Consider the following 27549-nt stretch of genomic DNA (forward strand, 5'->3'; position numbering starts at 1 on the left):
AAGGAAGGGAAGAGGTTGTTTTTGGGGTCGAAAGTTTGTATGAAACTCCGTTACTACAAATGCTAGGAGTCTCAAATTTTGCTTAGACGTCACTAGGACATAGTCATGGAGACAGAAATTAATAATAACATAGTTCATGCGGGTGTAACCGCAAGCGGGCCGCTAGTTAATAATATAGAGTAAGAATTGTCTACAGAGAAAAAGTCAAAGTACTTACGTCTAAGCTGCTGAGCTTTGCATTTGTTTGTGTTGTTATATAGAGAAGTTCATATGTGGCCAGGTGCTTAACCCGGTTTATACTGTTTTTTGGCAACTGGCCTACATCTTTTAAATTGATAGCAACATCACATATTTATATTGGAAAGATTAAATAATTCAAACGGCACACACAAGAGAAAAATTATGATAATGCAATGTCCAATGTAGAAGGATTGACATATTTTTTTGTATGTTGGGATTTTTTTTGTTGAAATGAATAATATTATACCAATACTGTAATTAATATTTAATTTGTAAATGTAACATTAAAAAATTTTATAAGTATGAAACCTTTCTCGTAGTGTACAAAAATAATTTCCTTTTACAACAAAAGTATATGATCAGGAAGAACATTTTATTATTATAAACTTGAAGCAAAACAACCTTCATAATATTGTGTTGTCTCCTTGCTATAAACTTTTTTCGTTCATACTTCGTAGGCTCAGAGAAAATTAAGTATGAATAAATAATCAAAATTGTTACTTTACGACTACTACTTAACACTAATTTAAAAGTATAGGTTAGGAATGTAATAAACAATTAATTATGTAGAAAGATATTTATTATCAATTTACTTACACAAAGAAATTACTTAACTAATATCAAACTTTTAAATATATATCTAATAAGGACGATTATTCATATATGGTTGAGGCCTTCGCATTGGAGGCGGCATTCTATTTGGGGGAGTTATGGAAATGTCTAGATAATTACCTATTTGAAACTTTACTTGTCCCAGAGTTTTATTGTCATCACCACCTCGTTGTCCAGAACAAGTTACGCCAATTTCTCGCATGCGATACGCAGGCGATCTCATGTCGGGATATACAATAGCAAAATCAAAGTATGTCCCTTTTCGACGAGTTTCTGGATTCACTTCTTTAACTAATCCTGTTAATTCACGTAAAGTTGCATCCATCCAAGTATAAATTTGCAGCTCATTTTGAGGAACATTACCTCTTGCATAATCACCAGGTGAATTGTGTCTACCGGTTGAACAAAATACTCGTAACAATAATGGACAAGTCTGAAAATAACAATAAACATATTCAATTTTTCTTAAGCTGTTTTTGGCACATAATTTGCTTATTAAACAATTTAAAAACAATTTTGATTTTTAATTCATATAATATATATTCACCTTCTCTCTATCAACGGGTTTCTCCGCCGGCCTAACCTCTTCAACCACCATGGACTCTACCCCTGCCATTTTCATAATCTTATAATATTTTACGAAAGATAATACAAAAATTTGTATTTAAATTATATTTTTAGTAAGAGAGTTGATTAAATAACGATGTAATCACTCAATAAAGTAGGCAATTGACAGGTATTTGTGGTCACGATCACGAAATAGTAAACAATTAACAATAACCATAAATTACTATTGTAGAGTGTAGACTTATAATGACTTGAATATAAAACTAAAGAATGATTTTAAATTATATAAATTTATAATAATATAAGTCATAAATTATATGGAAATAAAATGTTATCATTAAAATATTTTACAACGAAAAGTAAAACTACAGGTTTACATTATTACTTGATATAAACCTTATTACCTTGCACCTATATTTGGTTCCTGAAAAATATTTATATTTTTTTTAATATTTTGTCTACAATATCGTAAATAAAATGAAACAAAGTAATTAATTTTAGTTATTACTAATATCTTGCAAATTAAATAATTCTTAAATTTTATTTTAAGGGTAATAAGTTTGAAATATAAACAAATATAATTTTATATTTATGTTATAAGATCACACGGTATTTCTTCAATTTAAAATTTACGTATGCGAATATAAAGATAAACACAATTTTCACAAAAAATTCAATGAATCCACAGATTAAATTTTAAGCTTCTAGCCTTCTATACACCTACGTCCATAGAGCAGAAAAATGACATTTGTGACATTTCGTATTTAATCGATAACTTATTGTTTTATTAAAATATATACTACTTTGACGCGATTTTGATCAATAATTGAAAAATACCGATAAGACTATTTTATGTTAATTTGGATTTAACTGTATTGAACATGGCAAATAAAGAAGAAGACGAAACATTTCAAGAAGATGATGTTTATATTAACCCCGAAGATGGGATGCCTAATATTCACCCTAACATTGCTGACTTAGACCAAGAAGCCGATTGCCAAGATGAAATTAATGAATTTGATGACTTACCTAAATCTGTGATCGTAACGAATATTCATAGTGACGTATTTGCTGACGAAAAATTAAAAAAAGAATTAGAAGATATCTTTCGTACATTTTCTGATAATGTAACGTTTCAGTGGTTACGAAGTTTTAAGCGCATACGTGTTAATTATGATAGCCCTCTCGCAGCGGCTAGCGCTCGTGTTCAACTACACCAGTACCAATTTTATAATTCGTGTATTAATTGTTATTTCGCTCAACCTGTAACGCCAATATCTTTTAAAAACTTAAGGCCTCCTGCACCTGTGAAACAGTTTCTGATATCTCCACCGGCCAGTCCTCCTATTGGATGGGAACCTCGTGAGGAAGGTGAACCTGTTGTGAATCCTGACTTACTAGCAGCTTTAGCCAGCCTGACTCCAGGGGAAAGTCATGAATTACATGCACCTACACCTACCCAACCTGCCATTATAGTTCATACTGCTTTATCCACTGACTCTAATTCAGATACCTTAAGTTGCCCCATCCCACATACTCGTTGTCCTGAATATTGAAGAGCATATGCCTTGTTGAAAACTGTAGAAAATTTACATAATGTAGGTTGTTTAATGCTTTTCACTTGATCACGTCACTATTTAGTGACCAGTGATGCCAAAAGTGAAATTGCTAGGTATTTTAAATCTAACAAATCATAGGCTGACAGTGCTGTTCAAAAAATAGTTTTTATCACTAATGATAGTTTTATATGTCAGCTTATTAGTTTTCTTTTAAGTATTTAAAATTAAATTGGTGCTATTTTTTAACATTTACATTGCTTATGTTTTGTATTAGATAAAAATAGAATACTAAAACTGATTTTTGCAAAATTCATTATCAAGCAAACACTTCTTAATTCTAAATTTATTTAACTAGAAGAAACATACTCATTATATTGTGTAGTCTATGTTACCAAACTCAATTTGTTAAAAAAATATGTTTTCTTTATTATAATACAATAATAAGTTGTTGGACACAGCATTTAACTGTAAATGTGATAGTTGTGAGATCAATTACCTCTCGAGTAATTATTTCAATTTTATCTGGTATAGAAGGCAAAAGTGCAGAATTGAGTTCCACCAATCTATATAAGATGTTTCAAAATCTGAGCTGTAAATGAAATTAGAACAAAACTTAGTGACAACATGGATTTGTAGATAAATTTGCTCAACCGATTGTATAGTAAAGTTGAAGATTATAAGAAGGCTTTGATAAACACATTTCAAATGTAGGTAATACCTATTTTATTTAAGTTTATAAACTAATTGTGAATATTCCTCACTATTTTTATTTGCTTACCATAATGTAAGGTTGTTAAAATAATTAATTTATGTTTTACAAATTGTAATACAAGAAATTATGTATCACTATTTACAAAACATAACAGTACATATTACATGATAATTACTTCTTGTTGAACAACCATGTTAAGTATGCAGGATTATGCAGGATATCTGTTACTTTATGCACAAAAATGAAGGAGACAATTTATGTAGATAATCTAAAATTTTCTTTACTATATCATTAGCTTTACTAGTTTGCCACATTAAATCTTTCTTTTTTGTATATTTCATGGTCAAGCAAAAAATTATTACAGGGAAAATACTTGTTGTTGTCAATAGTAATATTCTATATGTTATCAAATATCATAATTTACTGTCAAAATATAAACTTGGCTCTTATAGATTTCTCCAGAACCATTAAATAGGGCACCATGCACTTAATTATTTTTAGGAGAGCAAATTTATTTTACCAAAAAATGCTTATTTTATTAATTTTGTATAAATACTATGATGATTATTATGAACAAATTTATTTGTGAAGTACCATCCAAAGAGATAATAAAATAGGTTACATTAATCATATTTAGTACAATTAAAGTTTACTTACTTAAGTTAGATTCTCATATAAAATATTTATAACATTTGGTAAACTATATTGCAAATAGGCTTGTGGCAGATATTTATTTTCTAGGTTAAATAGACATAAATGAAATGCGTGAAATTTTATATACTTATGTTAGTTGAAATTGCATTAATTAGTATACAGCTTGCAAGTATTTTTTGATATATTTGAATGTATTACACTGCTTTCAGATGGACGACGATGCAATTTTCCTAGTAAGATTAATTGCCGCGGCTTTTTGGTGAGGTATCATTTAACTAAATTGGAACGGACGGGCGTTACAGTTTAAATTGAGATATTGTGATGATTATCAATTAAATAAATTTATTGTATTTAAAACATAATTTTAGGTATATGTATAAAATTTGACAAATAATAAGTATAGTACGGCCAACCTGTGGTCGCCCTGAAGTCAAGTACTCTGATCTTTTCCGTATTGTTCACTGGGAAATAAAATATTAATATATAAGAAAATTTCTAAAATAAAACTACAGTCTACATATAACATCAGCAGCCACGACTTGTTGACCGTACTATAATACAAATTATCTTTACAAACAGTCTCATTACGATATAAGGTAACACCATTAATATATGGATATTTCATGAACGAAATTGCTTGTGTCCTTTCCAATTTTAAATACCTACTGATAAACTAAGATTTGGCTGTTTATAGCAAATTATAATATTTAGTAGATTTTAGATATAGATATTATTAGGTCACGTTAAATTTGTGACGAACTGGAAAACTTTATCAGAGTTATAGATTCATATTTTTGGAATACATGTAGATAAAAATGTTAATTACTAATTTTGAGTCATTTAGAGTTTTTATTATTTAGACGATAATCTTGAAAAAATATTGTTGTTACTAATATTTATTTCACTTCTGAAATTGTTTTAACATGACGCACTAAGTGATTTTTTATTTTGCAGAAAATGATTTAAATTTATTTAACGTTTTGCAGAACTACTAGATATAGTGATAATTATTATAATTTTAATTAAATTTCTTTTTACGTACTAGTAATTAGGATTACCTTTGATGATGCTTCTAATTACCGATGATGGCTTTACTTTTGGAAAAATCTTACTATGTTCCTTACATTAATTAATTTTAAGTATTTATTGAGTTCCTTGTAAAATTTACCATAATACAAATTGTACCATTTATTGATTTAACTAATTTTATCTAAAGTTAATTTAAGTTAATATTTAACAAATGTAACTAAATTTTGGTTCATGTCTATTTACATTTCAACTATTTCCCTCACAAAGCACACCATAAGCAATTATCAGAATTTTCTTTACAATTCTTATTGTTATGAATATGTGGAAAACTAATATTTATAACCATAAATGTGTGAATAACGCATTTCGATTATAAATACAGATACTTTTATTTATTTTGAAGATTTTCATGGCCCCTTTTGAAATTAACTCAAAAAGTCACCTTTACTTTTCGCTATAAAAATTTGAATCTCCATACTAATCTTATTATTATGTTCTTGTTGGTTAAATTGTTGTATCTCTAGTCTTTCTCATTCTTACTATTGTACTTACACTAGTGTCTCCCAAGTTGTCGTTTTAATCTCACTGTGATGTCGTTTATTGTTTTGATGTAAATATTAAATTATATTGAGTTTTTATTTTTTGTTTTATTTAATTAATACAAAAATATATAATCTATATATTTTCAGTACTCACTGTAAATATGTTTTATAACTTCGAAGACACGTTACATCTTCAATTTCACGCTATCCCCCATACTTATATGTACGGGAGGCAGATGGAATATAGTTTTAAGACAATTCAAAACGCATTTTCTCTCGATTTTTTGAGACATTGCTTGTTAAGTAGCGGACTCAATACTGGGCCTTTGCCTCGATACCAGAGCGAAGAAATTAAAATGTTAATACATATATAATAATTCGTTCCCCCAGATGAGGATCGAACCCACGACCGTCGCGTTACAGTCACTCTCTTGTACTGTACTAACTGCAATACTTTGTCTGATTGACCGCTGACGTGTTGATTAATGGAACGCTTATGAAGATAATTTTATTTCCCCAGACCGAATTATAGAGGCTTGTATAAAAAATATATTTTTTTAGTTTTACTATATTTATAGATTAGTATAGTATAGCAGTATATTTATGATTGTATAATATTCTATAATTTAACTACATAGGTACTTTATAGGTGCATTCATATGATTAAAACATTTAATTCTTTTTTAACGACTTTTTAATATGTATAAAAAGTTTTTGTTTTTTATATCATACTCTTAAGCAAATTCGTGGACAATACAATCGTGTTTAATAAAATAAATAATAGCTATATATTCTATATTTTAAGTGTAAACGTACAATTAGTAAGTGCAATTTTACAAGGCACTGTATTCAGTTAAATACATTTGATCACAAATGAGTATACATTTTATGTATACGATTTACAATATTTATTTGGCACAAAATTTGTACTATCTTTTTTCGTTAACTAGGACAAAATTACAAGGACTTATTATTTTTAAAAATTCAACATGATCTGGACTCTACATAATATTTTGTAAAACATTGATTGATAATTATCACTTAAAACTTGGTTCATAAGAAAAAAAATATACTAAGCTTTTAACTAAATTGACTTCCGAAGTATTACAATTACTTATATGACCGTTCATGTGTTTTACCTAGTAACTATATATTCATTTAATTTTTTTTTAGGTTCACTCTGTACCCACATAGCAGAGCAGGCAGAAGGGAATCTAGAGTTAAGGTAATCCGTTCTTCATTTGTGTATTTCTTGTGCATTATAAAATGTGTAACAGCATACATAGGTCACACCCTGAATACTTTAATATTTTAATTTTATATAACACTCTTATTTTATTTACAATTCTATAGTTTAAGTAACAATATAAATATAAGTATTTGGTTTTATACTATATATATCGGCAATATCTTTATAAAATAATATTCGTAATAAAATAATACATACGTTTTGAATTTAAAAATATCTTAATATAAGTATGTATCACATATTATATTAGCAATACTTATTGTCTTTATGATCACATTTGGTAGGACGTTTATCCATCATTACTTACAGCTTGCAATGGCAATATTTTATTTGGACGGAATTGACACTGTCATATTAAGAGCAATTCTTATTTATATTCTCATTAAATGTGAGAGACATATAAATATTGTTAAACTTTTCCGTTGATGTCATCTAAAGGAACCATAGATTCTGGTACTTTATCATTTACAGTGTACGCATCGTCGTCTTCACTTTTGCCAAGACAAGTGAAGCACGTATCACCTTTACCAAAGTTTTCTCCATCCGCCAAAGATTGAGGCATCGGTTGATTCATCGTTTCTGGTAAAAAGCAGCATAAAGATCCCGATACAAGGGCTACTATACCAAAGATTACGGCTGGTATCTTAGGATCGAAGGAATCCAACAAAGTAATTAAAGGTGTCATGGCTCCTGATAATCTAGCACACATTGAACCTAAGCCCATTGCTGAGTTTCTTACTACAGTGGGAAATAACTCCGCGGAATAATTATACACAATTGCAAAGGATCCGGCTATAAAAAGCTTGCCTGCAATAACGACGACTGTTGATATTGTTGTTCCGCTGGGAATAAATGCAGCAATTATGCAAGCTGAACCACCAATCACCATCATTGAGCTAATAAGTAATCTACGTCCCCATATATCAAGAAAGTATATAACAGCAGCATAGCTTGGGAATTCTACTAAGCCAAAAACTGCCGTTATGAGGTATGGATTACCTTCTAGCTTACCAGTACTAAGAGTGAGCCCGTAGTAAACTAAAGAATTAGCAAACCAGCATAAGCAGACATTCAATGTTTTATTTCGAAGGTTAGGGGTTCTGAACAGATCCAAAGTGCCCGCCGATGCTTCATCTATAACTTTAGTCGTTTCAATTTTGCCTTTTGATACAAGCTGAGCTCTATCTAAAACTTCCTCGGATTTGTTGAATTTCAAAGCTTTTTGTACAATATCTACGGCTTCCTTTGGTCTACCTTGCGCCCAAAGCCAGCGAGGCGATTCGTCCATTATCCAAATATGAGGAAGAAGGAACAGGCCGTGTAGTCCATATACAACTTGTAAAATCATTCTGTCATCAATCACTGCACCCCACCCAGCCACTAACATTATACCAAATGCAAATGCGCATTGAAAAGCGACACCACAAGCAGTTCGCTTAGATGCACCGACAATTTCCATAGTTAATACAAAGGCAGGTATATATGCTCCAGCGGAACCAAAAATTGCATAAAAGAACATAACAACCAAGAAAGACCAATATTCAGGAATAAACGATACAACCACTCCTAAAATTAACTGTAATACTCCTGACCAGCAGAAAACAGTCTTTCTACCTACTTTGTCGGCTAAACCTCCGAGAAATACTGCGCCAGTGAAAACTCCCAACATAAAAACAGTTTGGGCCACGGCACCCTTCCAACGTTGATTGCAGACGAGATTCCATTCGATGGCGCGTGATGAGGTTCTGTATCGGGTGTCGAAAACCCATTTGTCACACGTGACAGATATGTTGTCCTCATTATACATGTGGCAGTTATCGAGGCCGCCAGATGCTGTTAGAGGTATGGATGCTAATATTTCTGATGAGTTCCAAAGTGCTGCGGCTTCATTTGTATCAACTCCGTCTATCCAGCACCTGGAAATGTTAAAATATTTTTTTTTTAGATATATAAATAAATTTATAATAATTACAAATTTCTATTGAAATTATATAAAAAAAAGTTTTACAGATTTTTTTATAAGGAAGAATTTAGGCATGTTATCAGATTATTATGTTAATAGGTACTACTGTAAAATTATTTTAATATACGTTTTAAGTAGGCAATTGTAAGTAAATGGGAGTTGATATTTTAACATGAAAATTTAAGTGTAATAAGGTTTCTGTTTTCAAAAAAAAAATTTAGTAATTCATTTATTAGACTATAATATAATTAGATGATGTAATATATATATGCTAATAAAGATTTAAGCATATTTTTAAATTATTACTCAAAATTTAAGATGGAAAAATAAAACAACTGTTTAATTAATATAATGTATTTAGAAAAATATAAAACACAACGTATTCTTCAATAAAATATGTTAAACATATACAATGGTCTGTTGCGTAAATTACGTATGTTTAAGTTTTAGTTTATAACAATGATAAGGCAGTATCGTAGCGTGAATTAGGTCAAATGTCATTAGAAATATGTTAATTATGTTGTAAGTCCCTGTCAAAAGAGCAGAATCAAAGTAGTTCTATTTAAAATTATATTACGAATAGACCGAATAAGCCCTTATTTTGATATGCACACAACTATTGTATTAACTAAAGCTAAAATAACTTAGGGTTTAAAAAAATGTACTATTGTTACCGACGTCTTACAAAAGTGAACGTAAAATGAGCATGATTGGCAGTGTAAAAAGTATATTCTTTTGGCAGTCTAAAAAGTATGTCGATTGTAAACATAACGTTACAGATTGTAAGTACTTAACTCTATTATACCTTATTTTGTTATGCATTAAAATATATTATATTTTAATTATTGCAACTGCTTCAGTTTTTAACTTTCACAAGCTAGCGACTAGGTGTTAATTAATAAAATTGTAAATATGCAAAAATACTTAATATTATGGAACATTTTAAATCGTTTGAACACTTCAATAAATGCAATAAAAATTAGAAAATTATAAATGACTTTTATCTGGGTGTTACTACCTACTTATCTGATAATTTAAAATAAATATTAATTGTGATGAACAGTCAAAATATAGTAGGTAATACACGCTTACCACATTTTTAAATCTTAAACGTAATCTTTGCATTATATGTTATATCTAAGCTAATAGTACCATCCAGTCTAATGTTTTCGAACATAACTTGACTAGATAACTTCTAAAGTCATGTACTATAATTCTTCGCAACAATAAATTTATTCTTATCTAATGTAAACAATTGTAATTTATAAATTCCATGAAAATACTTTTAAAAAAGATAAACTAGGTCAATAAATTTTAAATCTAAATTTTTAATTTTTAATAAATTCGAATATAAATTATATATTATCAACGGCAAGAAATATTTTTTGAAAAATATCATTTTCTACTCAGTACATTTTGCGTTTTTAGTAATTGATTGTTCTTATAATATTAGAAATAAGCTCATGGAAACGCAGTTTTTCTAGCATTTTCCTTCATAAAATAGCCTCAAATCAATTGATGAATTATGATTTTTTGACTTCCCCTTCCAAAGGAATCATTGTTTCAGGAATATCAGTTGATGTCTCACTCATTCGCCGACCACTGCAATTTGTGAAGCAATTATCGCCTATACCAAATTTCTCGCCATCTTCAATAGACTGTGGTAGTACTCGCCCAATAGTTTCAGGCAAAAAGAAAGTAGATAATCCAGATAATAGAGCTATAAACCCAAAGATTATTGTAGGAACTTTTGGATTCAATGTATCGAGTAAACTAATTAACGGTGTCAAGGCGCCAGACACACTAGCACACATGCTGCCAAGACCAACGCCAGAACTTCGTACGACTGTGGGAAATAATTCAGCTGAATATTTGTAAATTATTGAGTACGAGCCAGATATAAATAGTTTGCCAACCATTACGACACCAGTGGCTGCTGTGGAACCGTGAGGTAGCGCAACGACGACTAGGCAAGATATACCACCTAATATCATCATTACACTAATGAGAGCCCTATGGCCTACACGGTCTAAGTAGTACATTATGATTATATAACTTGGCATTTCAACCACACCCATTAAGAAAAATATAAAATAGGGATTGCCGTTCAATTTTCCAGTGTTAAGTGACAGTCCATAATACACGACAGAATTGGCAAACCACGCACCACAAATAATAAGTGTTTTCTTTAACATATTTGGTGTTTTAAAAAGATCTGAAGTTCCAGAAGATTCATCATTTGTATATTTAGCACATGTAACTTTACAATGCGATACTAATGTAGCAGTATCAAGAACTTCGCTGGATCCGTTAATTTTTAAAGCTTTCTCAATGATTGCTACAGATTCGCGAGCCCGTCCTTGGGCCCACAGCCATCTTGGTGATTCGTCCATCAAAAACCAGTGAGGAAGTAATAAAGCAGCATGGAAAGCGTAAAATAATTGCAAATAAAACCTGTTATCTATAAGATAACCCCACGCAGCCAAGAGTATTATGCCGAAAGCAAACATTACTTGAAACATCACTCCACATATTGTCCGACGACTTGGTCCTACTAGCTCCATAGTAAGGACAAATCCAGCTATATATGGACCAGATCCAAAGATCCCGTATAAGAATCTAATGGCAACGAACATATAATAATCGGTAGAAAAAGCAACAGAAGCTCCTAGAAGTAGCTGAAGAATACCAGCCCATACAAATAAAGTTTTTCTTCCAAATCTATCACAAAGACGTCCTAGTACGATTGATCCTAGAACTACACCAAACATATAGGCGGTCTGAGCTGCAGCGCCCATCCATCGTTGACTGCAGACAAAGTCCCATTCAATACCACGAGATGAAGTGTAATATTGAGTATCATAAATCCACGATTCACAATTTTCTAAGGAATTATTTTCACCGTATACCATACAAGATTCCAATTTTCCATGTTCATTCAAAGGAATATGTTTTGAGATAAGAGAAGAATTCCAAGGTTCTGTGTAGTTTGAACTGTCTATCCCTTTTATAGTGCACCTGAAATACAAAACCAAAAACATAATTTAAACAGTAAAACAAGCTCTACACTGTGAGTGACATACGAATTATTTTTCTTTTAATGAGTGCTAGAGTGCTGCATCACTTTTTGTGCATTGTAGAATTTATGGCTATGCTTTAAGAGGTACTTGTAAGTAATGGAAAATTTAAATGAAAATTGAATGAAAAAATTTAATTATTTTATGAATAACTTAATATGGTCTAAAGAAAGTCTACCCAAATGTATATGATCTAAGGTATACGTAGGTTTATATGTGATTCTAATAAAAATATTTCCACGTACATGCGATGTTATAATAGTCAATTGAATCAAGAAATATCCATATACTGCATTAAAAAAATCAGTACAAGCCCATACTATATAGCAACCAATAATGTTTTAAAGTGTTATTCCACACTTAGGAAAGAAAAAATCTTATATAGAAAACGTATAAACGTAAAAATTTTAACGTAGCCAGATTTCTAAATAAGTATTTTTCGTACTTAATGATAATTTTAAAGAGTTATCTTTAGGTAGCAGAAGTTTCCCAAAAACTACCTGCGTTGAATTGCTTATACGTTTTCTAAATAAGAACCAATGATGATGTATTTGAAAAAAATAGTTATGATATAAAGCAGTTAGTATTAAAATAGTTATGATACAAAAAACAAAATATAAGGTAGAAATTAGATAAGTAAAAATATACTTACTTTCCATTTATCTGTTTGCAGAACATCACCAATTTAAAAATAATAAAGTACACCTGACACCCAAAAAGCTTATTGCGCAATTTGCAATCTCATTATAAGATCTTTAAAAGATTCTTATTTATTTTTTTTAATATTAATCAAGCAACAAAACACTCTTAATACATGTTTACTTAGCATTAGATAGGTTCATATAGGCTGTTATTTGTATTATCTTATAGTACTTATAATAAAATCGTAACTGGTCGGTGTCTGTACATGGAATATATATCAGAAAAACTATTACTGGGGGCATTTATTAGTTTATAATACAATAACTTATAAATGACAAGGATTATTCCTTTTACTCCGACAAAAATGCTTTCTGCTTCCATCATGCGCATGCACCGCAATGTAAAAAAGATTCCATAAACAAACGTTAAATATTAAATTAATAAGACCCCACACATAAGAAATCCGCTTTAGAAAACAAAAGCCCTTTATAAATAATTTTAACATTTCAGACCCAATAACGTATAGTTCAAACATGTGGAATATAAAATAAAATAAAAAGAACAATAAAGACATAATAAAAAAACTAAAAATAAAGTTTTAATTTAATATTCTAAGACACAAAATTATAAAGAGTATCATTTTAGATACTATGCCTTTATTTTCCTTTTAATAAAAAGCTGAGCTTTTGAAGATGTATTTGGCGTTGATCCAGAACAACCCATTTTATCCAAGAATGTTTATGAAGCCATATTAACCTATTTAATAGCGCAGTCGTGAGGAGTATACGTTTTGTTATCGATACCAATTATTATAAACCATTAACTACATGTAATTAAACTTCAGTATTTGACAAATATATCACGCCGAGATGCGAACTCTTTTTATAAACCTAGTACCTAGATGTGCGTGGGTAATAAAACTCTTGGCGTATATATGTATTTTGTCTGACCCACTTATAGAAAGCGTAGTTTTAAATAGATCAACTGTATTTTGTTTCCAACATTCATTGTATCTAACTGAATCATATTTGTTTATCTACGTCAATTTCTTTGTATTAGATATCATTATAATCATTAAAATTTTAAATAGACGACATAATACGAGGTTGCGGGCTTAAATCCAGAATAATAGACCGAAAGCACATATCTAAGTATGTCAATGTCATCCAAAGCGCGCCTACATACTCTTATTAAAAAAAGATATGATAGTGATTTGTCACTATGCCCTTTTTATCTGTAAAAAAATTGTTATAAAAATAAGATAACACACCTATGTTCCGGCACTGCAGCCACCGTCACCAAGGACAACATATGAATACCAGCTGTCATGGCTGCCAGCACATGGAGAAAAAATTGAAATCCTTGATAACGCCCGAAGTCCCCTGAAATGCAAATATTTATTATTTAAATATGATTTTTTATAATAAAAAACTATTTATCATTAATAATTATAAATGTACTTTTGTGTAAATGCAATAGTGAATGTACATTGTACTTGAATATATATTTATTATTAAAACTTATATCAAATCAAATTTACAAAGCCATCACCACCATTGTACGAAAGAATACGTGACGTCAGATGTCACAATTGGAATTATCGTCATCGATATGCATACTGTTGTAGTATTTGCAAGAACGTATAAGCCCTATATTTTTAACCGACTTCTGTAAGAAAAGGAGGTTTTCAATTCGACTGTATTTTTTGTAGCGGTTTCTCTAATGAATATTTTCTATGGTCGATGTGGATTTATAGTTAATTTAAGAAGATGATTGAAATCACACTACATGTTTAAGTCTATAATATCGATTTTTGTTTATGAATGCACCCAACAATTCATAGTAGGTACATCATTTCATTCTATTCATTTTTGTAAGTCCAATTCGTCCGTTACCAAATCGTTATTAAAAACTCTATATTTTTATCTCTTTATGTAAGTCATCGTGTATCGGTATCTATAATAAATAGTTTAGTTAATTGTAAAGTTAAAAATAATATACCTATATAAATTTTATGTTTCAATTCTTTTCATTTCAAAATTTTACATGTTACCAAACTTTGGCATCGCTTGTACAAAAAAGCTCTATAGAGTGTATTTCTTATAGTGAGTGCTTTTGAATTTCATTCCAATGGATTAATTATAAAGAGATATTTTAGCATCTTCCACGATCTGATTATCAATCAAACTAAAAGAAGAATATTTCGGGAAATGTATGTGACGTCATCTAAAGAGCGCGCAAAATTTGACGTTTTAGCGGCTCATTTTTTTTATTATTTTCAACTTAAAAACTTACAACGTGACATTGGCGAAGTGATATGTGCTCAACTGGCACGCTCGGAACGCTATAATAATAGAACCATACCATACCAAACTTAAAAATTATTTTTTTTTCTACATTATAAACATGTATATTATTAATTTAAGAAATAAAAAACACTAATACAAATTCCCCATTATAACTACAAACTTTGTAAAAATATAAGCAAATATTTCATATGGGTTTTTCCACTGTATCATTTAGAGAATTGCTAAATATTATTTACATTAGCTGGATTTTCAACCAAGGACGTGTTAGTGACTGATCTATATAAATCAATGCCAAACGAAACAATTCTTTTAGCGACTTGTTAATGACGTTGAAATGACATAAGTATTTGAATATTCTTTTCACGTTCATAATATGTATATGTACGACATTTTGATTGTCGAGGCAAAGTGCGGGTTACAGCGTAAAGCTGATTTTTTACTTGAAATTTTTCAATAAATTTTGACTTGACTACGTGGCTAATTTCATACAAAATAAAAGCTTAATTTTTTCTATACTTGAAGGGATCGAAGATCTCAATATTTGATATTAATTTCAGCATGGAGGTTCTATGGAATATAAGATAAATAATCTTAACAGACAGATAGATGACCGACAAAGTTATAACTCCGTTCAATATTTTTGAGGTACAGAACCCTAAAATTATGTATTTATATGCAAAATAAACGTATCTACGCTGTACGTATCTAACGTATTCACTAAAATTCTTCGTTGTATCCAAATCGATAATGTCACAAATACATTATATGTTGGTCTTATCACAATCAAACGTGATTATCAGGAAATAGCGCACCTATGCAATTGGTAATCTCCTTGAATAGGTTGGCACATCATTAAATATTACATATTATATGTTAATATTTTTAATGTTAGAGTATGAATAAATAAAATGTTTTTTTCTATTGTATGCACAAGTTTGTTAATCGTCTCGTTCGATCTCTATGGCGTTAAGCATTCATAATACACATAGTCCATGGCTTGTTACTTTACATCTTATATTTTTTGTTCTATGTTTTATTTTATAATATCATAGTAATTTTGATATCCATATATTAATGGAATTTATTTATTTATATTTATCATTTTTTTTATATCGAGTCTCGCTCAATTCGCTTTCAATTTAATTGAATTATGTCCGGAACAGCTGATCCGATTTTGATAAAATTAATTGTTACAAGAAATTGCTATTTAATTCACTTTTACGTCGCCTAAACACTATCAATAAAATAGTTAAAATACATCAAAAATAACTGAAGGCTTTGTTTTTTATTATATTTTACCAATTCCAATTGAAAAAGAAATTACTATTGATTATATTCCATATATGGTAAGAATTTAATATATAAATAATGTAATAATTTTATTTTCAGCCAAGAGAAGCTAAGCTGCCAAGAGCCTCAACTACGAGTAATTGTCTATTTAGTATAAAAATTACCGTTATACGATTTTACGATATAATGTTAGCATCGTGCATGAAATTTAAATGAATTCATTTCCATATATTTATTGTCCTTTAAAAATATATATTATTAATGGGCAAAGTAATAAAATAAATATATATAGATATTTATATAGGTATTTTACATTGTTTTGGAGATACTTTTCTATTAGATATTATTATTTCTAGAGACTTGCAGTACGTAACCTTGATCAAAATTTATTAATTTGAGGGTAAATTACGTTTTATCTTAAAAAATAATTACATATTTTCGTAATTTTTACAACAAAAAAAAATATAAGACATTATTACACTAATTATCTCAAAAGAAGTTGTTCTCTTTGATATATCAATAAATAACATAATTAGATTATAGTACAATTGTTATCAGAATATATTTTAAAACAAATGAGAAAGATAACACAGTAATTGTATAATATAACAAATAAGCCCTGATTTGTTATATCTATATACTCGTTCAAGGTTTAATGAATATTTTGTCTTAAATAGTAACTTCATGTAGTAGTAATGAAGCGTGAAATTTATTATAATTTATAATGCAAAGAACAATTACCTTTTTTTTTTAACATTCTAATCGTTTATTCATATAATTCATTTAGTTAAAAAAGAACTAATTATATCTATTATATCATGTCAAAATAAAGGCAATAAAAATATATTATTACTAGCGGCCCGCCCGCGGCTTCGCCTGCTTGAACTGTTATTATTAATTACTGTCTCCATGAGTACCTACGTCCTATAAGTGACGTCCATGCAAAATTTGAGACTCCTAGCATTTGTAGTAACAAAGTTTCATACAAACTTGCAACCCCCAAAACAAACCCCTTAGAAGTCGAATATTACAAATTCCCGTCTTAGCGAGCACCTACGTCTTATAAATAACTCCTATGCAAAATTTGAGATTCCTAGCACATGTAGTTTCTGAGATTTCGTGATGAGTGAGTGACCTTTCGATTTTATATATATAGATATTTCTATTTAACGGTATAACGAAGCCAATTGTAGCGCTGGGGCACTTGTGCCGCGACTGGTTGTGGGTTCGATCCACGCTCGAGAAAATGAAATATTTATTTAAATTATATTTTCATTTCTTCGCTCTGCTGTGGATTAAGTGCCGCTACTCTACACGCAAGTCGTCCAGAATTCGGCGGAAAATTGGGAACGGTTTATCTTAACACTAGTTTCTCTCTGCCTGTTATGTGCGGGATAAAGCGTGAAGCTCATAAAAATGATATAGTACTAGAGATATGAAAGTAAAGGGGCATACGGATTGATACGACAATATTCAATACAACTAAAGGTAATTTGTACTTTTTTTAACATCAAATTAAAGGTTCTTGAAAACCTTGACCAAGTTTTTCTTTCAATTGAAACGTTAAATATGATAATCAATAAAGCCTTCAGTTATTTGTATTGTTGTATTAAATTTAATTTATTGACATTGGTCCTCAAAGATGCAAAAGTAAGTTAAATGGTTTTTTCTTGTAATATTCTATTTATATTTAATATAGAAAATACGATAAATGTTGAAAAATAAATTTAACTATTATAGATATTATAAGTACACATATAATATTGTTAGTCTATGATTGTATAAAACAGAACCCCTAAGGGCTAAAAATGTAACACACCATGGACTATGTGGATTATTCTTAATAAAGTATATTCTAACTCGGATTAATTATAAAAAGCGCTATCTATGGCTTCAATAGTATTGATTACAATAACCACCCGAAAATTAAGCATGGGTACTATGTTATACTGTATACTTAATTGTTATAATTAATTAAACGGACTGTTATATGATGTTAATGTATTCTATTGTATAAACACTGTAATATTTCTTTTCGGCTTCATTTGTTATCTCCCATATAGCAGGGTAGTTCGAAGGAACATAATGTAAACTCTCCGTTCTCAGCTTTCTGCCCGAATTCGTTCCCTTATGTGTTGAGAAGCAGAAATCAACGCTTCGCTAGATCTCATAAGAACGACGAAATTAACCAATTTATCTCCCACGTAGAGATTGTACCCACGACCACCACCACTATAATTAAGTATACTAAGCCATATAATTTTTAGGATAAAATGTACATAGTCGTCGTCAGCCGCTAAAATGAATCGTATAATTATCTTATTTGTGAAAATACTTGAACTAGTTTAAAAATATTGATGCCAGTGTTCGGCACACTCCATTTAATATTTATTATTAATATAAAAATATGATAACCTAAAATAACATAATGTAAAAAAAGCTTAAAATCTTGTTTATTCAACTTTATTTATACAGCTGCTTACTCATATATGGTGAATAACAACCGTTAATAATAATATAGATTTATTCACATATAATAGTATAATTTTTTTATTTTCCGTTTATTATGTCTAATTTAGTAAATTTAGGCGGTCCTGGGGAGGGGTTTAAGCGGCCGACTGCAAATGCGAGAAGTAGGTTCGATTATACTCATAATCAATATTTAATAATTTCACCTCCTCGCTACCAGATAAGTTCCACCACTCAACACAGAATGCCTCCAGCGAAAAGTAAACGAATTGTCTTAGCTCTAGGTTCCCCCCAGTTTCCCTCTGCCTACCCTTACCACTTTCCGCCAAATTCTGAAAGCATAGCGTGTTAACTGACTAAACGCCGTGCTTTGCCTCGGTATCAGAGCGAAGAAAATAAAAAAATCATTTTCTTGAGTGAAAATCGAACCTACAACCTATCCATTTACAATCACACAGCAGGACTGACCTCATTTGTTTTAATATTATTAAATTAATTAAAAATACAAGGATAATGCTACGACAATTTTCCCTTTAAAGTAGGTACCAATCAACAAGCAATTAATATAACAACTAAAACAGAATAAAAAATTCTATTTATTTGCAAATATGTACTTTATTTTTCATTTAATTGCAGTACAATATCGAAGAGGTATATAAATAAAATCATTAAGGAAAAGTAATAAAAAAAAAACAATTAACTGATATAAGGTTCATTGGTTATTTGTTAATCGACTTATCAACCTCTTGAGACGTAACATTAAGTGTTTAACAAAGTATGATTTTAAAAATATTACTGAGTACATTCCATTCTACAATATATATATGATAGTATAGATATATAATCTATTTATTTTTTTAATTATATGTATATAACTTATAATAATATGTAATATATAATAATATGTATATAACCTAGTGGCAATGACCATTAATTTTAATTTTGTACTGACATTTATACTTTATTTATTTTTCTCTTTAAAGAATAAATAGGAATTGGAATAATTAGGATAAAACTTTATGTTTTTTTAACATCAATACAATTAATAATACAGATATTTAAAGAATATAACAGATAAATAAAAAGTGCATTTAAAACTTGTTTGATACATAAATAAAACAAATTATGCATACTTTATAGTCCACGATGTTGCTAATGGTTGATATTAACGCATTACAGATATAATCAACTAATTACATGTCCATTAACAACTACTTTATGCTAGTGCTTGGCACGAATCCCGATTCAGGTAAATAGAGCTTTTGGATACAGTTGTAAATATATATTAGTATCATTGTAGTTTATATCATTGTAAACAATAAACATAATTATATTTATATAATATAATTATTAAATACACAAAAACAATAAACAATTAGCAAAAGAATATTGCCATTTTATTAAGAATAAAAATAAAAGGGAGTATATGAGGCCAGTCGATCCAGGTCGACCAGGTTCGATCCCCACTCGAGGAGATGAAATGTTTATTTAAATTTACATATATTTCCATTTCTTCGCTCTGGTGCCGAGGCCAAGCGTGGCGTTGAGTTCTGCCACTCAACAAGCAATGCCTCCTGAATTAGGCAAAAATGGGGCACGGAGTGTCCTAACAATAGGTTCCCTCTGCCTTCCTTGCTGTGTGCGGGATACAGCGTGAAGCTGATTTGATTTAAATGAAAAAAATCAGCTTTCTGCCAATTAATTCAAATAAAATAATTAAGAAGAAAACATATCATTTTGAATACAAATATGTTTTTAATGGTAACACTGGCAGAAAATATAAACCAAGCAGGTTAAGCAGATTCCACAAAACGAGAAGTAATGGACATCGGACGTGATGCTACTTAACGGTAATCAACCACTTAGTCCTTACACTTACGAGTATTTGCGAATGTTATTTTGTACTAGACTGAAGACTCCATCACTATCTATGTACCTATGTACATATACTTTAATGTCCTACTTTTTACTACAGCTTCACTACCAGCACACAGCAGGGTAGGCAGAGGAAATCTACTGTTAGGCCATTCCGTTCCCCAATTCCCGCAGAGTTCTGGAGATATTGCGTGTTGAGTGGCAGATCTCAACGCCGCGCTTTGCCTCTACACTAGGGCCCAGAAATTAAATTAGACATTTAAATATATATTTCATTTCCTCGAATGAGGATCGAATGCACAGCCACAGTCAGTTTGTGCCCCTGAGCTTTGACTGGCGTCTAAAATTAATATTTTTACAAAGAAAACATTACTTTGTACTCACATGTGATTATTTGATACATAATGACTATTATTATAGCTATTCCGAAGTGAAGAAAACTATATTTAGTGGAACACGGCGAATAAAACGCCGGAACCTAGAATTTGTCGGTCATCCGTCGTTTAATAATTATTTTTATTTTTATTACAAGTACACTTAAAATTTAACATAGTTAAATTACATTAGGATGTTATCTATAATAACTACTTTATTATTCTCCTTCAACGTTAGTATTTAAAAGTTTAATTGTCAATATTTTTTTCACGCCGTACCCTGCACATAGGGGAGTAGGCAGTGGGAACCTGAGAATCTAGTGTTAAGACACTCAGTTTCCATTAAGACACTTGAGTTCAACACTTAACACCTAATTCTGGAGGCATTGCGGAACTCGACGCGAAATGAAAATATTAAATATTTCATGTTCTCGAGTTAGAATCGAACCCCCCACTATGTCACAAGAGTGTGTCGCTGTGCTATAACTGGCCTAATTGAGTATATGGTGTACGGGTACCTAAAGTATAATACAATCGTATTCTGCAAACTCAATTCAGCTTCTTGTGAGCTATTCTTGGATACTACAAAAACATTAGGAGACTGAAATGTATGTCAGGGTATATGTACCTATTTAATTATGTTGTTCTTTCTTTTTTTAAAAGTACAATATTAATAGTAGTTAAAGAATAGAATAAATTATATTAAATATAATATTTATTTATAGAAGATGTCTTCATGAATTAAGAATTGCTGAGTATTTTTATAAAACAATATTTTATAGTAAACAAAGCGAACACTTTTATAAATATAAACATTCCAGACTGTGTCGCCCTTCAGTAATCAGGATGGTGGCAATTTGTTTTCTGGTGACGATTAAGATGCTATTAGTTCTTAATATAGGAATTATAATTTCTATTTAATTCCAATAACTTCTATTTAAGTCAAACGCTTTGAGTTGATAAAAATATATATATATTTATTTTTTTATCAATGTTTTATCTTTACCTTGAAAGAGGAGAGCGGGGAATTGTAATTAATGAGTACATTTTATTTAATAAAAATTTAAGTCTTTTTTACAAACATTATGATAGTATAATAGTAATAAAACCTATAGAAAACTGTCGAGAAACAACTGCAACTAGTATCTACTGTTTTTTTTCTTCTATACCCTTTGAGTTTTTCAAGTGTTTGCCGAGTTGTCAGAAATATTTTTATATCGCAACTGAATCGTGACTGTTTTTTTACATTTTTTTATTACGTTGCCTTTTAGGCTAAAGTATTTATGCACTTTTTAAAGTGCTGTAATTCATACGACAAGAATATATTTAATATTTGTTCACTTTAGTGTATAATAAGAAATTCCTGTGGCAAGTTCAAATGATGAATGTTCCTTTTTCATTGTATTGTTAATTAACTTTTATGAAAAATAACATAAATGGTCGATTATAAAAACAATTGAAATGCTGTAATGTAAAAATTATTCATTGTTTAAAGGATTTCATCACATAATATGATATATGATTCACTATTTATATTTAAAAATACATTAGTAAGGGAAATCCCTTGGTGTGTGACAACAGATAAAATATTTTAATAATTGTCACTGAATTATACAACTGTGTTGTATAATTATACTGAACTGTAATTTTTCGCAAGTTGATCCTCATAACGTCATATAAAAGATTTACATTGTATTTAATTATATCTAAGCACTTGGACTCCTTTACATTAGTTTTAATTTATTCTCCTAAAATAAAATAAAAATAGGTACTCATTTGTTCTGTCATTTTAATCAATTAATATTGTAATATTTTTTGTTTGTTATCTATCGCAAATAACAAAGAAAAACATTTTTATTATCGTCGATAACTGTTTTTTTTCAGAGCCTTGAATCTAAAACTTAAATAATGACAAAAATTTTATTTGCTTTTATTGGACTCGAGCCTGTATCATCAGATGCAGTAAGCGTTGCAGACGAGCAGATTGGGCCGCACTGCGTCATCACAGCAGAGGCAACGTCATTTCAGTTGGTAAATAATGAAACAAATTAACCTCAAAAATAAAGAAGCGTGAAATTTCGTAACTCTTTATTCTTTATCAAGATTTAACATCCATCTATTCAATTTCGACTGACTATACGTACATAATGTTATACCAAAAATATTATGTTCTCTTACATATGTAATTGCTAAGGCTGAGATACATCATATCTATTTTTAAAAGTTATATATATGTGATAAATATTTTGATGTTCCATATATTCACATTGTAATGTAATTTATATTCGAATATCACTTAATTTATAAAAAAACAATATCAGATATGTTTATCTATTGTGACTAAATGTGCCGGCCTTTGGGTGTTCTGGCGTCCACAAATATGGCACCGAAACGTAAAAAATCCCGTTTTTCGAAATGATTCCCAGATTATCACGGTACCCCATTGCCAAAAAAACCCGAATGGAACAGTCTACTTAAAATACAAAAGCACTCACAAAAAAAACTTTCAAAACAATAGGTTAAAATAATAAGAATTGCTAACCCAACGAAAACAATAGACGTCCCGTTTTGAGCCGAAAAAAAGAATTGTCACGCTATGTATATACATAGCGTGACATACTATATCTGACATTGGTTTAATCGATTGACGTGACGCATGGATTGTTAAATTAGAATATACACAATATTGTTATAAATACTATTGTATATTATGTTTACCGTTATAATATATGCGAGGACTATGTAAATCACTAAGGTGTATCTATCACTATGGACGATAACCAAGGAGTTCAAGGCCGACAGAAAATAACCGTGTTTACTTATATAGTCATAAACTCATAACCTTTAGCATAACCGCTTTAATAATTAAGTAATTATATTTGTGTTAGAGCAAATTATTGACACGTTCATAGGAATTCGATATGGAATATAAAATAGAAATAAGTTTAGTTCATAAAATATGAGATCTACGTTACACTCAATTATAGTACATTTAATTGTTTTTTTAAAGTAAGAAATTTATTACTTAGGTAAAAAAAATCAATGAGCAGTTTTAAGTTGTTAGTGTAAGTGAGGTTTTAAGGTAATTTATTTCAGAGGTCTTTAAATGTCACGATAATCGTCTGATCGCGTGACTGACACACCTCCAAAACCTCAATAAAGCGTTAATTATAACACAAAACAAACGAAACACGGCAGAATGCAATTTGATTAATTATTTATTACAAAAAATATTTTAAAAATTCTATATTACTTTTTGAGTAAATTTTAATGGATCAAGATACTTAATTTTGCGATATATTTTTCGCAAAAAAAATTTTTTTATTATAAAATATTATAGTGATTTTATTACTGAAATATAACATGGGAATACTAAGATGTTTTTGCAAATAGATACATTTTAACACAAGCACGCACAACTGCTAGGGATTATTGTGTTAAATAATTTATGTCGATATCGGTAAGATGACCAGTAAGTATATAATTCATATTCATGTGTAGTACACGAGTGTCCAAGGTTGCCATTATTCATGTTTTCCTTCACAAAGAATGTATAATTGAAATCCAGCGAGTAAAGTGAAAGACGGCTCATACCTATATGGTCTTTTATAAAGTCGAAACATTTTTCAATATATGAAACATTTTCATAAATATCTAAATAATTTTCAATGTTTTTACCTAGCTATTTATTATAATTATTATGCATATTTCGCACTACTTATAGGACTTGTCTTTTAAACTAAATTTTGACTACTTATTGAATTTACGGATAATATCTAACTGTGACTTAATAATTATTATCTAATATTTTTTTTTCTAAAAAAATATATACAATAGACATAAATACATTACGTATTTATAATTAAAAAACAAATGAGGTTAAGACTAGGGTTAAGTGTAAATTGTGATATCGAATTATAGTGAAATAATTGCGACGCATATATTCTCTACATAAAATTATTCCACGCTACCCTTTATCAGTGGCCTAAAAATAAACAGCTAAAAGTTATGAACGTACGCATGTTTTATTTTACCCTTAGTAGTTGACCTTATTTACCAGAGGCCAATTACTATCATTCTTAATAAGTAACAAAGGAAATTTAATAAATTGGAAATAATATTTATTAACCTGACTACCAATAAATTTAACATTAAATATTTTCACAAACATATTAATATTTTACAAATTAATTGTTAATTTAAATTCATTGTTCTTAAGCTGTCATGCATCATTGAACACAGTAAGTAACCGAGTATTGCTTAATTTAAAAATGAAAGCTTCGCGCGGATCGCTCATGCCCACACGAAGTTGCTATGCAACACGTGCAGTTGGAATTTTGACCGAAAGACCGACTTCACAGTACGGGGCACTGTGTAAGTGTTTATTGCTAACATATGTTTCAAGACTCACGCCGTTCAATGCGTAGGTAGTTGTTATGAAATAAATTAAATTGTAAATAAGCTGAATAAATACAATTTTTCACACATATGGTTAAAAAATACAATATTGTTGCAAACTCACCCAGTTTCCCCATCATTTCCTCCAAAGCGTGCTCCTTTTCCATGGCGGCAGAGCTAGAAGTTCCCGGTGTGCTGAAGCCGATATCCTGTAAGACACAACACCATTGATGTATGGAAGTGGAGCGCGTGATGCAGACGCGAGGCGCGTGTGCCGGCGGACGGACGAATGGGCGGTTATCGCCGTCGTGGCGCCGACTGCGACAGCGTGGCGGTCGGTCACCGCCACCGAGCGAAAAAACTCGCACCTTATCTTACCTGACCACTACCAATGACCACTACCAGTGTACCACTGCCACTGTACAAGCGCCGGCGCTGTGACCACCGCTGAATGGATTTCGTGCACCTCGATCACCGTTATCTACTTAACAGAACCTCGTTTACTTCTAATCTTATTTAAATACAACTTAAAAGCTTGCGTTCGTCGTTCGCTGGGTACATTACCTACAAACTATGACGTCACTCTAATTTATTTATTGGTGTATGAAAATTTTTGAATATTTTTGTACAAAATTGAAATTTGACACAAACAATTGTGTGCATATTATTATATTGTTATTCTAATTGTTTCATGTAGTGGTCACGTTTCGTTTAATGTCATGTAATATGTATTATTACGTTATAGATAAGTACTTACAAAACTCATTTAGTCGCAACTTGTCAGTTGCTATCGATAACGCTGAAAACTAATTAAGCAATTCATTAAAATACTAAAAGTTCACGTTTCAATAATGAAGTGAAGCTGCCATTTTAAAACATAACCTATGAACTTTCTTATCCTATTAGAATTCAAGGTGAAATGAGTGATTCAAAGAAAACATAATACACACAACCTTTATGTGTTATCATTTTATAAGCAAACTGAAAAAATAAGATACACATGTTACTTCCGACCTTTACAAATTTAGAGATAAATTACTTTTCTTTTTATTTATAAGAAACTTTAAGAGTGGAATCAAAGACCAAGCTTATAGCGAATTTTGTTCAATTATTAAACAAAATATATGTAGTTACATATATTTGTGCATTTACTAAACTGGAATATAATAAATCTGTAACATAAAATCTTGTTTTAAATATTGAAGGTTATATAAATATCTATAAACGCTATAAATTTCCTTTTCCGGTTTAGATATCGACGTAAATAGAGCAATGTTATTATTTTGTAAAATACATGTAGGTATCAAAGAGAACTCTTGTAAATCAATATATTTTTTAATATTATACAATATTTATGTATGTTAAAATAAAAATAAGATCTTTTTGATATTTTAAGAAAATATTGTTTTATATTTTCGTACAGAAATATATATTGACGCGAAAAAATATATTGTACTATTATTGTAAGATCCTTTTAGTGCATAATAACTTGTGGACTTAAAGTAAGGAGCAAAGGAACATATTATCATACTCTATAAAATACATAATTTTGATATGTAAATCATACGAATATTATTCTATGAACATGTAAGATTTTTATAGTAAGTTTAAAAAATATACCTAAATCAGTTTATTCAGATTCATCCTTTATCCCGATTATAGCAGGGTAAGCAGGGACCCAACCAACCCAATTTCGCGCTTTTGTTACCAGAACGGAGAAATAAAAATAATCAAATGTCTGAGTAGTAATCGAACCCACAACGATCGCGTTTACAATCAGATGGTACGCACTACGCCACGGTGGCCTCATAAAATTTTAAGTAAATAGAATTAAAATTAAAATTTTAAACGTCGACAGTCACGAAGCCTACGGGAGTGCCCCGCGCGACCATTGGCCTGGATGTATATTTTCCTTATTTATTCTTAGTTTTCTGAATTTCAATGACTGAGTTTGCTTTTAGCGTTTTTTTGTTCAAACGAAACATAAT

General features: G+C 30.0%; 4 protein-coding genes across 6 annotated transcripts; 1 reads left to right on the top strand and 3 right to left on the bottom strand.

Moving 5' to 3' along the window:
* Nucleotides 1-802: 802 nt before the first annotated feature.
* Nucleotides 803-1614, bottom strand: Bin1 (histone deacetylase complex subunit SAP18). Its single transcript, XM_085201681.1, has 2 exons — nt 1400-1614; nt 803-1285 (listed from the first exon to the last, which is right to left on the bottom strand). Exons 1-2 carry the CDS (start codon nt 1472-1474, stop codon nt 881-883), a joined length of 480 nt encoding a protein of 159 aa, XP_085057807.1. The 5' UTR covers nt 1475-1614; the 3' UTR covers nt 803-880.
* Nucleotides 1615-2152: 538 nt separating this feature from the next.
* Nucleotides 2153-6011, top strand: sra (RRM_RCAN_like domain containing protein Sra). Its single transcript, XM_085202221.1, has 2 exons — nt 2153-3685; nt 4554-6011. Exon 1 carries the CDS (start codon nt 2301-2303, stop codon nt 2973-2975), a length of 675 nt encoding a protein of 224 aa, XP_085058347.1. The 5' UTR covers nt 2153-2300; the 3' UTR covers nt 2976-3685; nt 4554-6011.
* A 682-nt stretch (nt 6012-6693) lies between these two features.
* LOC146529262 (organic cation transporter protein-like) lies at nt 6694-10224 on the bottom strand. Its single transcript, XM_085201905.1, has 2 exons — nt 10220-10224; nt 6694-9080 (listed from the first exon to the last, which is right to left on the bottom strand). The coding sequence occupies exons 1-2, from the start codon at nt 10222-10224 to the stop codon at nt 7574-7576; spliced, it is 1512 nt and encodes a 503-aa protein (XP_085058031.1). The 3' UTR covers nt 6694-7573.
* On the bottom strand, nt 9466-26094 carry LOC146529263 (organic cation transporter protein-like). Of its 3 annotated transcripts, none has more exons than XM_085202218.1 (4): nt 25940-26094; nt 25686-25770; nt 14117-14228; nt 9466-12145 (listed from the first exon to the last, which is right to left on the bottom strand). In XM_085202218.1, exons 2-4 carry the CDS (start codon nt 25726-25728, stop codon nt 10651-10653), a joined length of 1650 nt encoding a protein of 549 aa, XP_085058344.1. In that variant the 5' UTR covers nt 25729-25770; nt 25940-26094; the 3' UTR covers nt 9466-10650. The 3 variants fall into 3 exon arrangements, with proteins under 3 accessions (XP_085058344.1, XP_085058345.1, XP_085058343.1); XM_085202219.1 differs by having other exon boundaries at nt 25930-26081; XM_085202217.1 differs by lacking the exon at nt 25940-26094 and having other exon boundaries at nt 25686-25913.
* Between the last annotated feature and the right edge of the window lie 1455 nt (nt 26095-27549).

Source organism: Heliconius melpomene, chromosome 18 (genome assembly GCF_056956725.1).
Source record: "Heliconius melpomene rosina isolate 202511_hmr_F chromosome 18, ASM5695672v1, whole genome shotgun sequence".
Taxonomy (NCBI): domain Eukaryota; kingdom Metazoa; phylum Arthropoda; class Insecta; order Lepidoptera; family Nymphalidae; genus Heliconius; species Heliconius melpomene.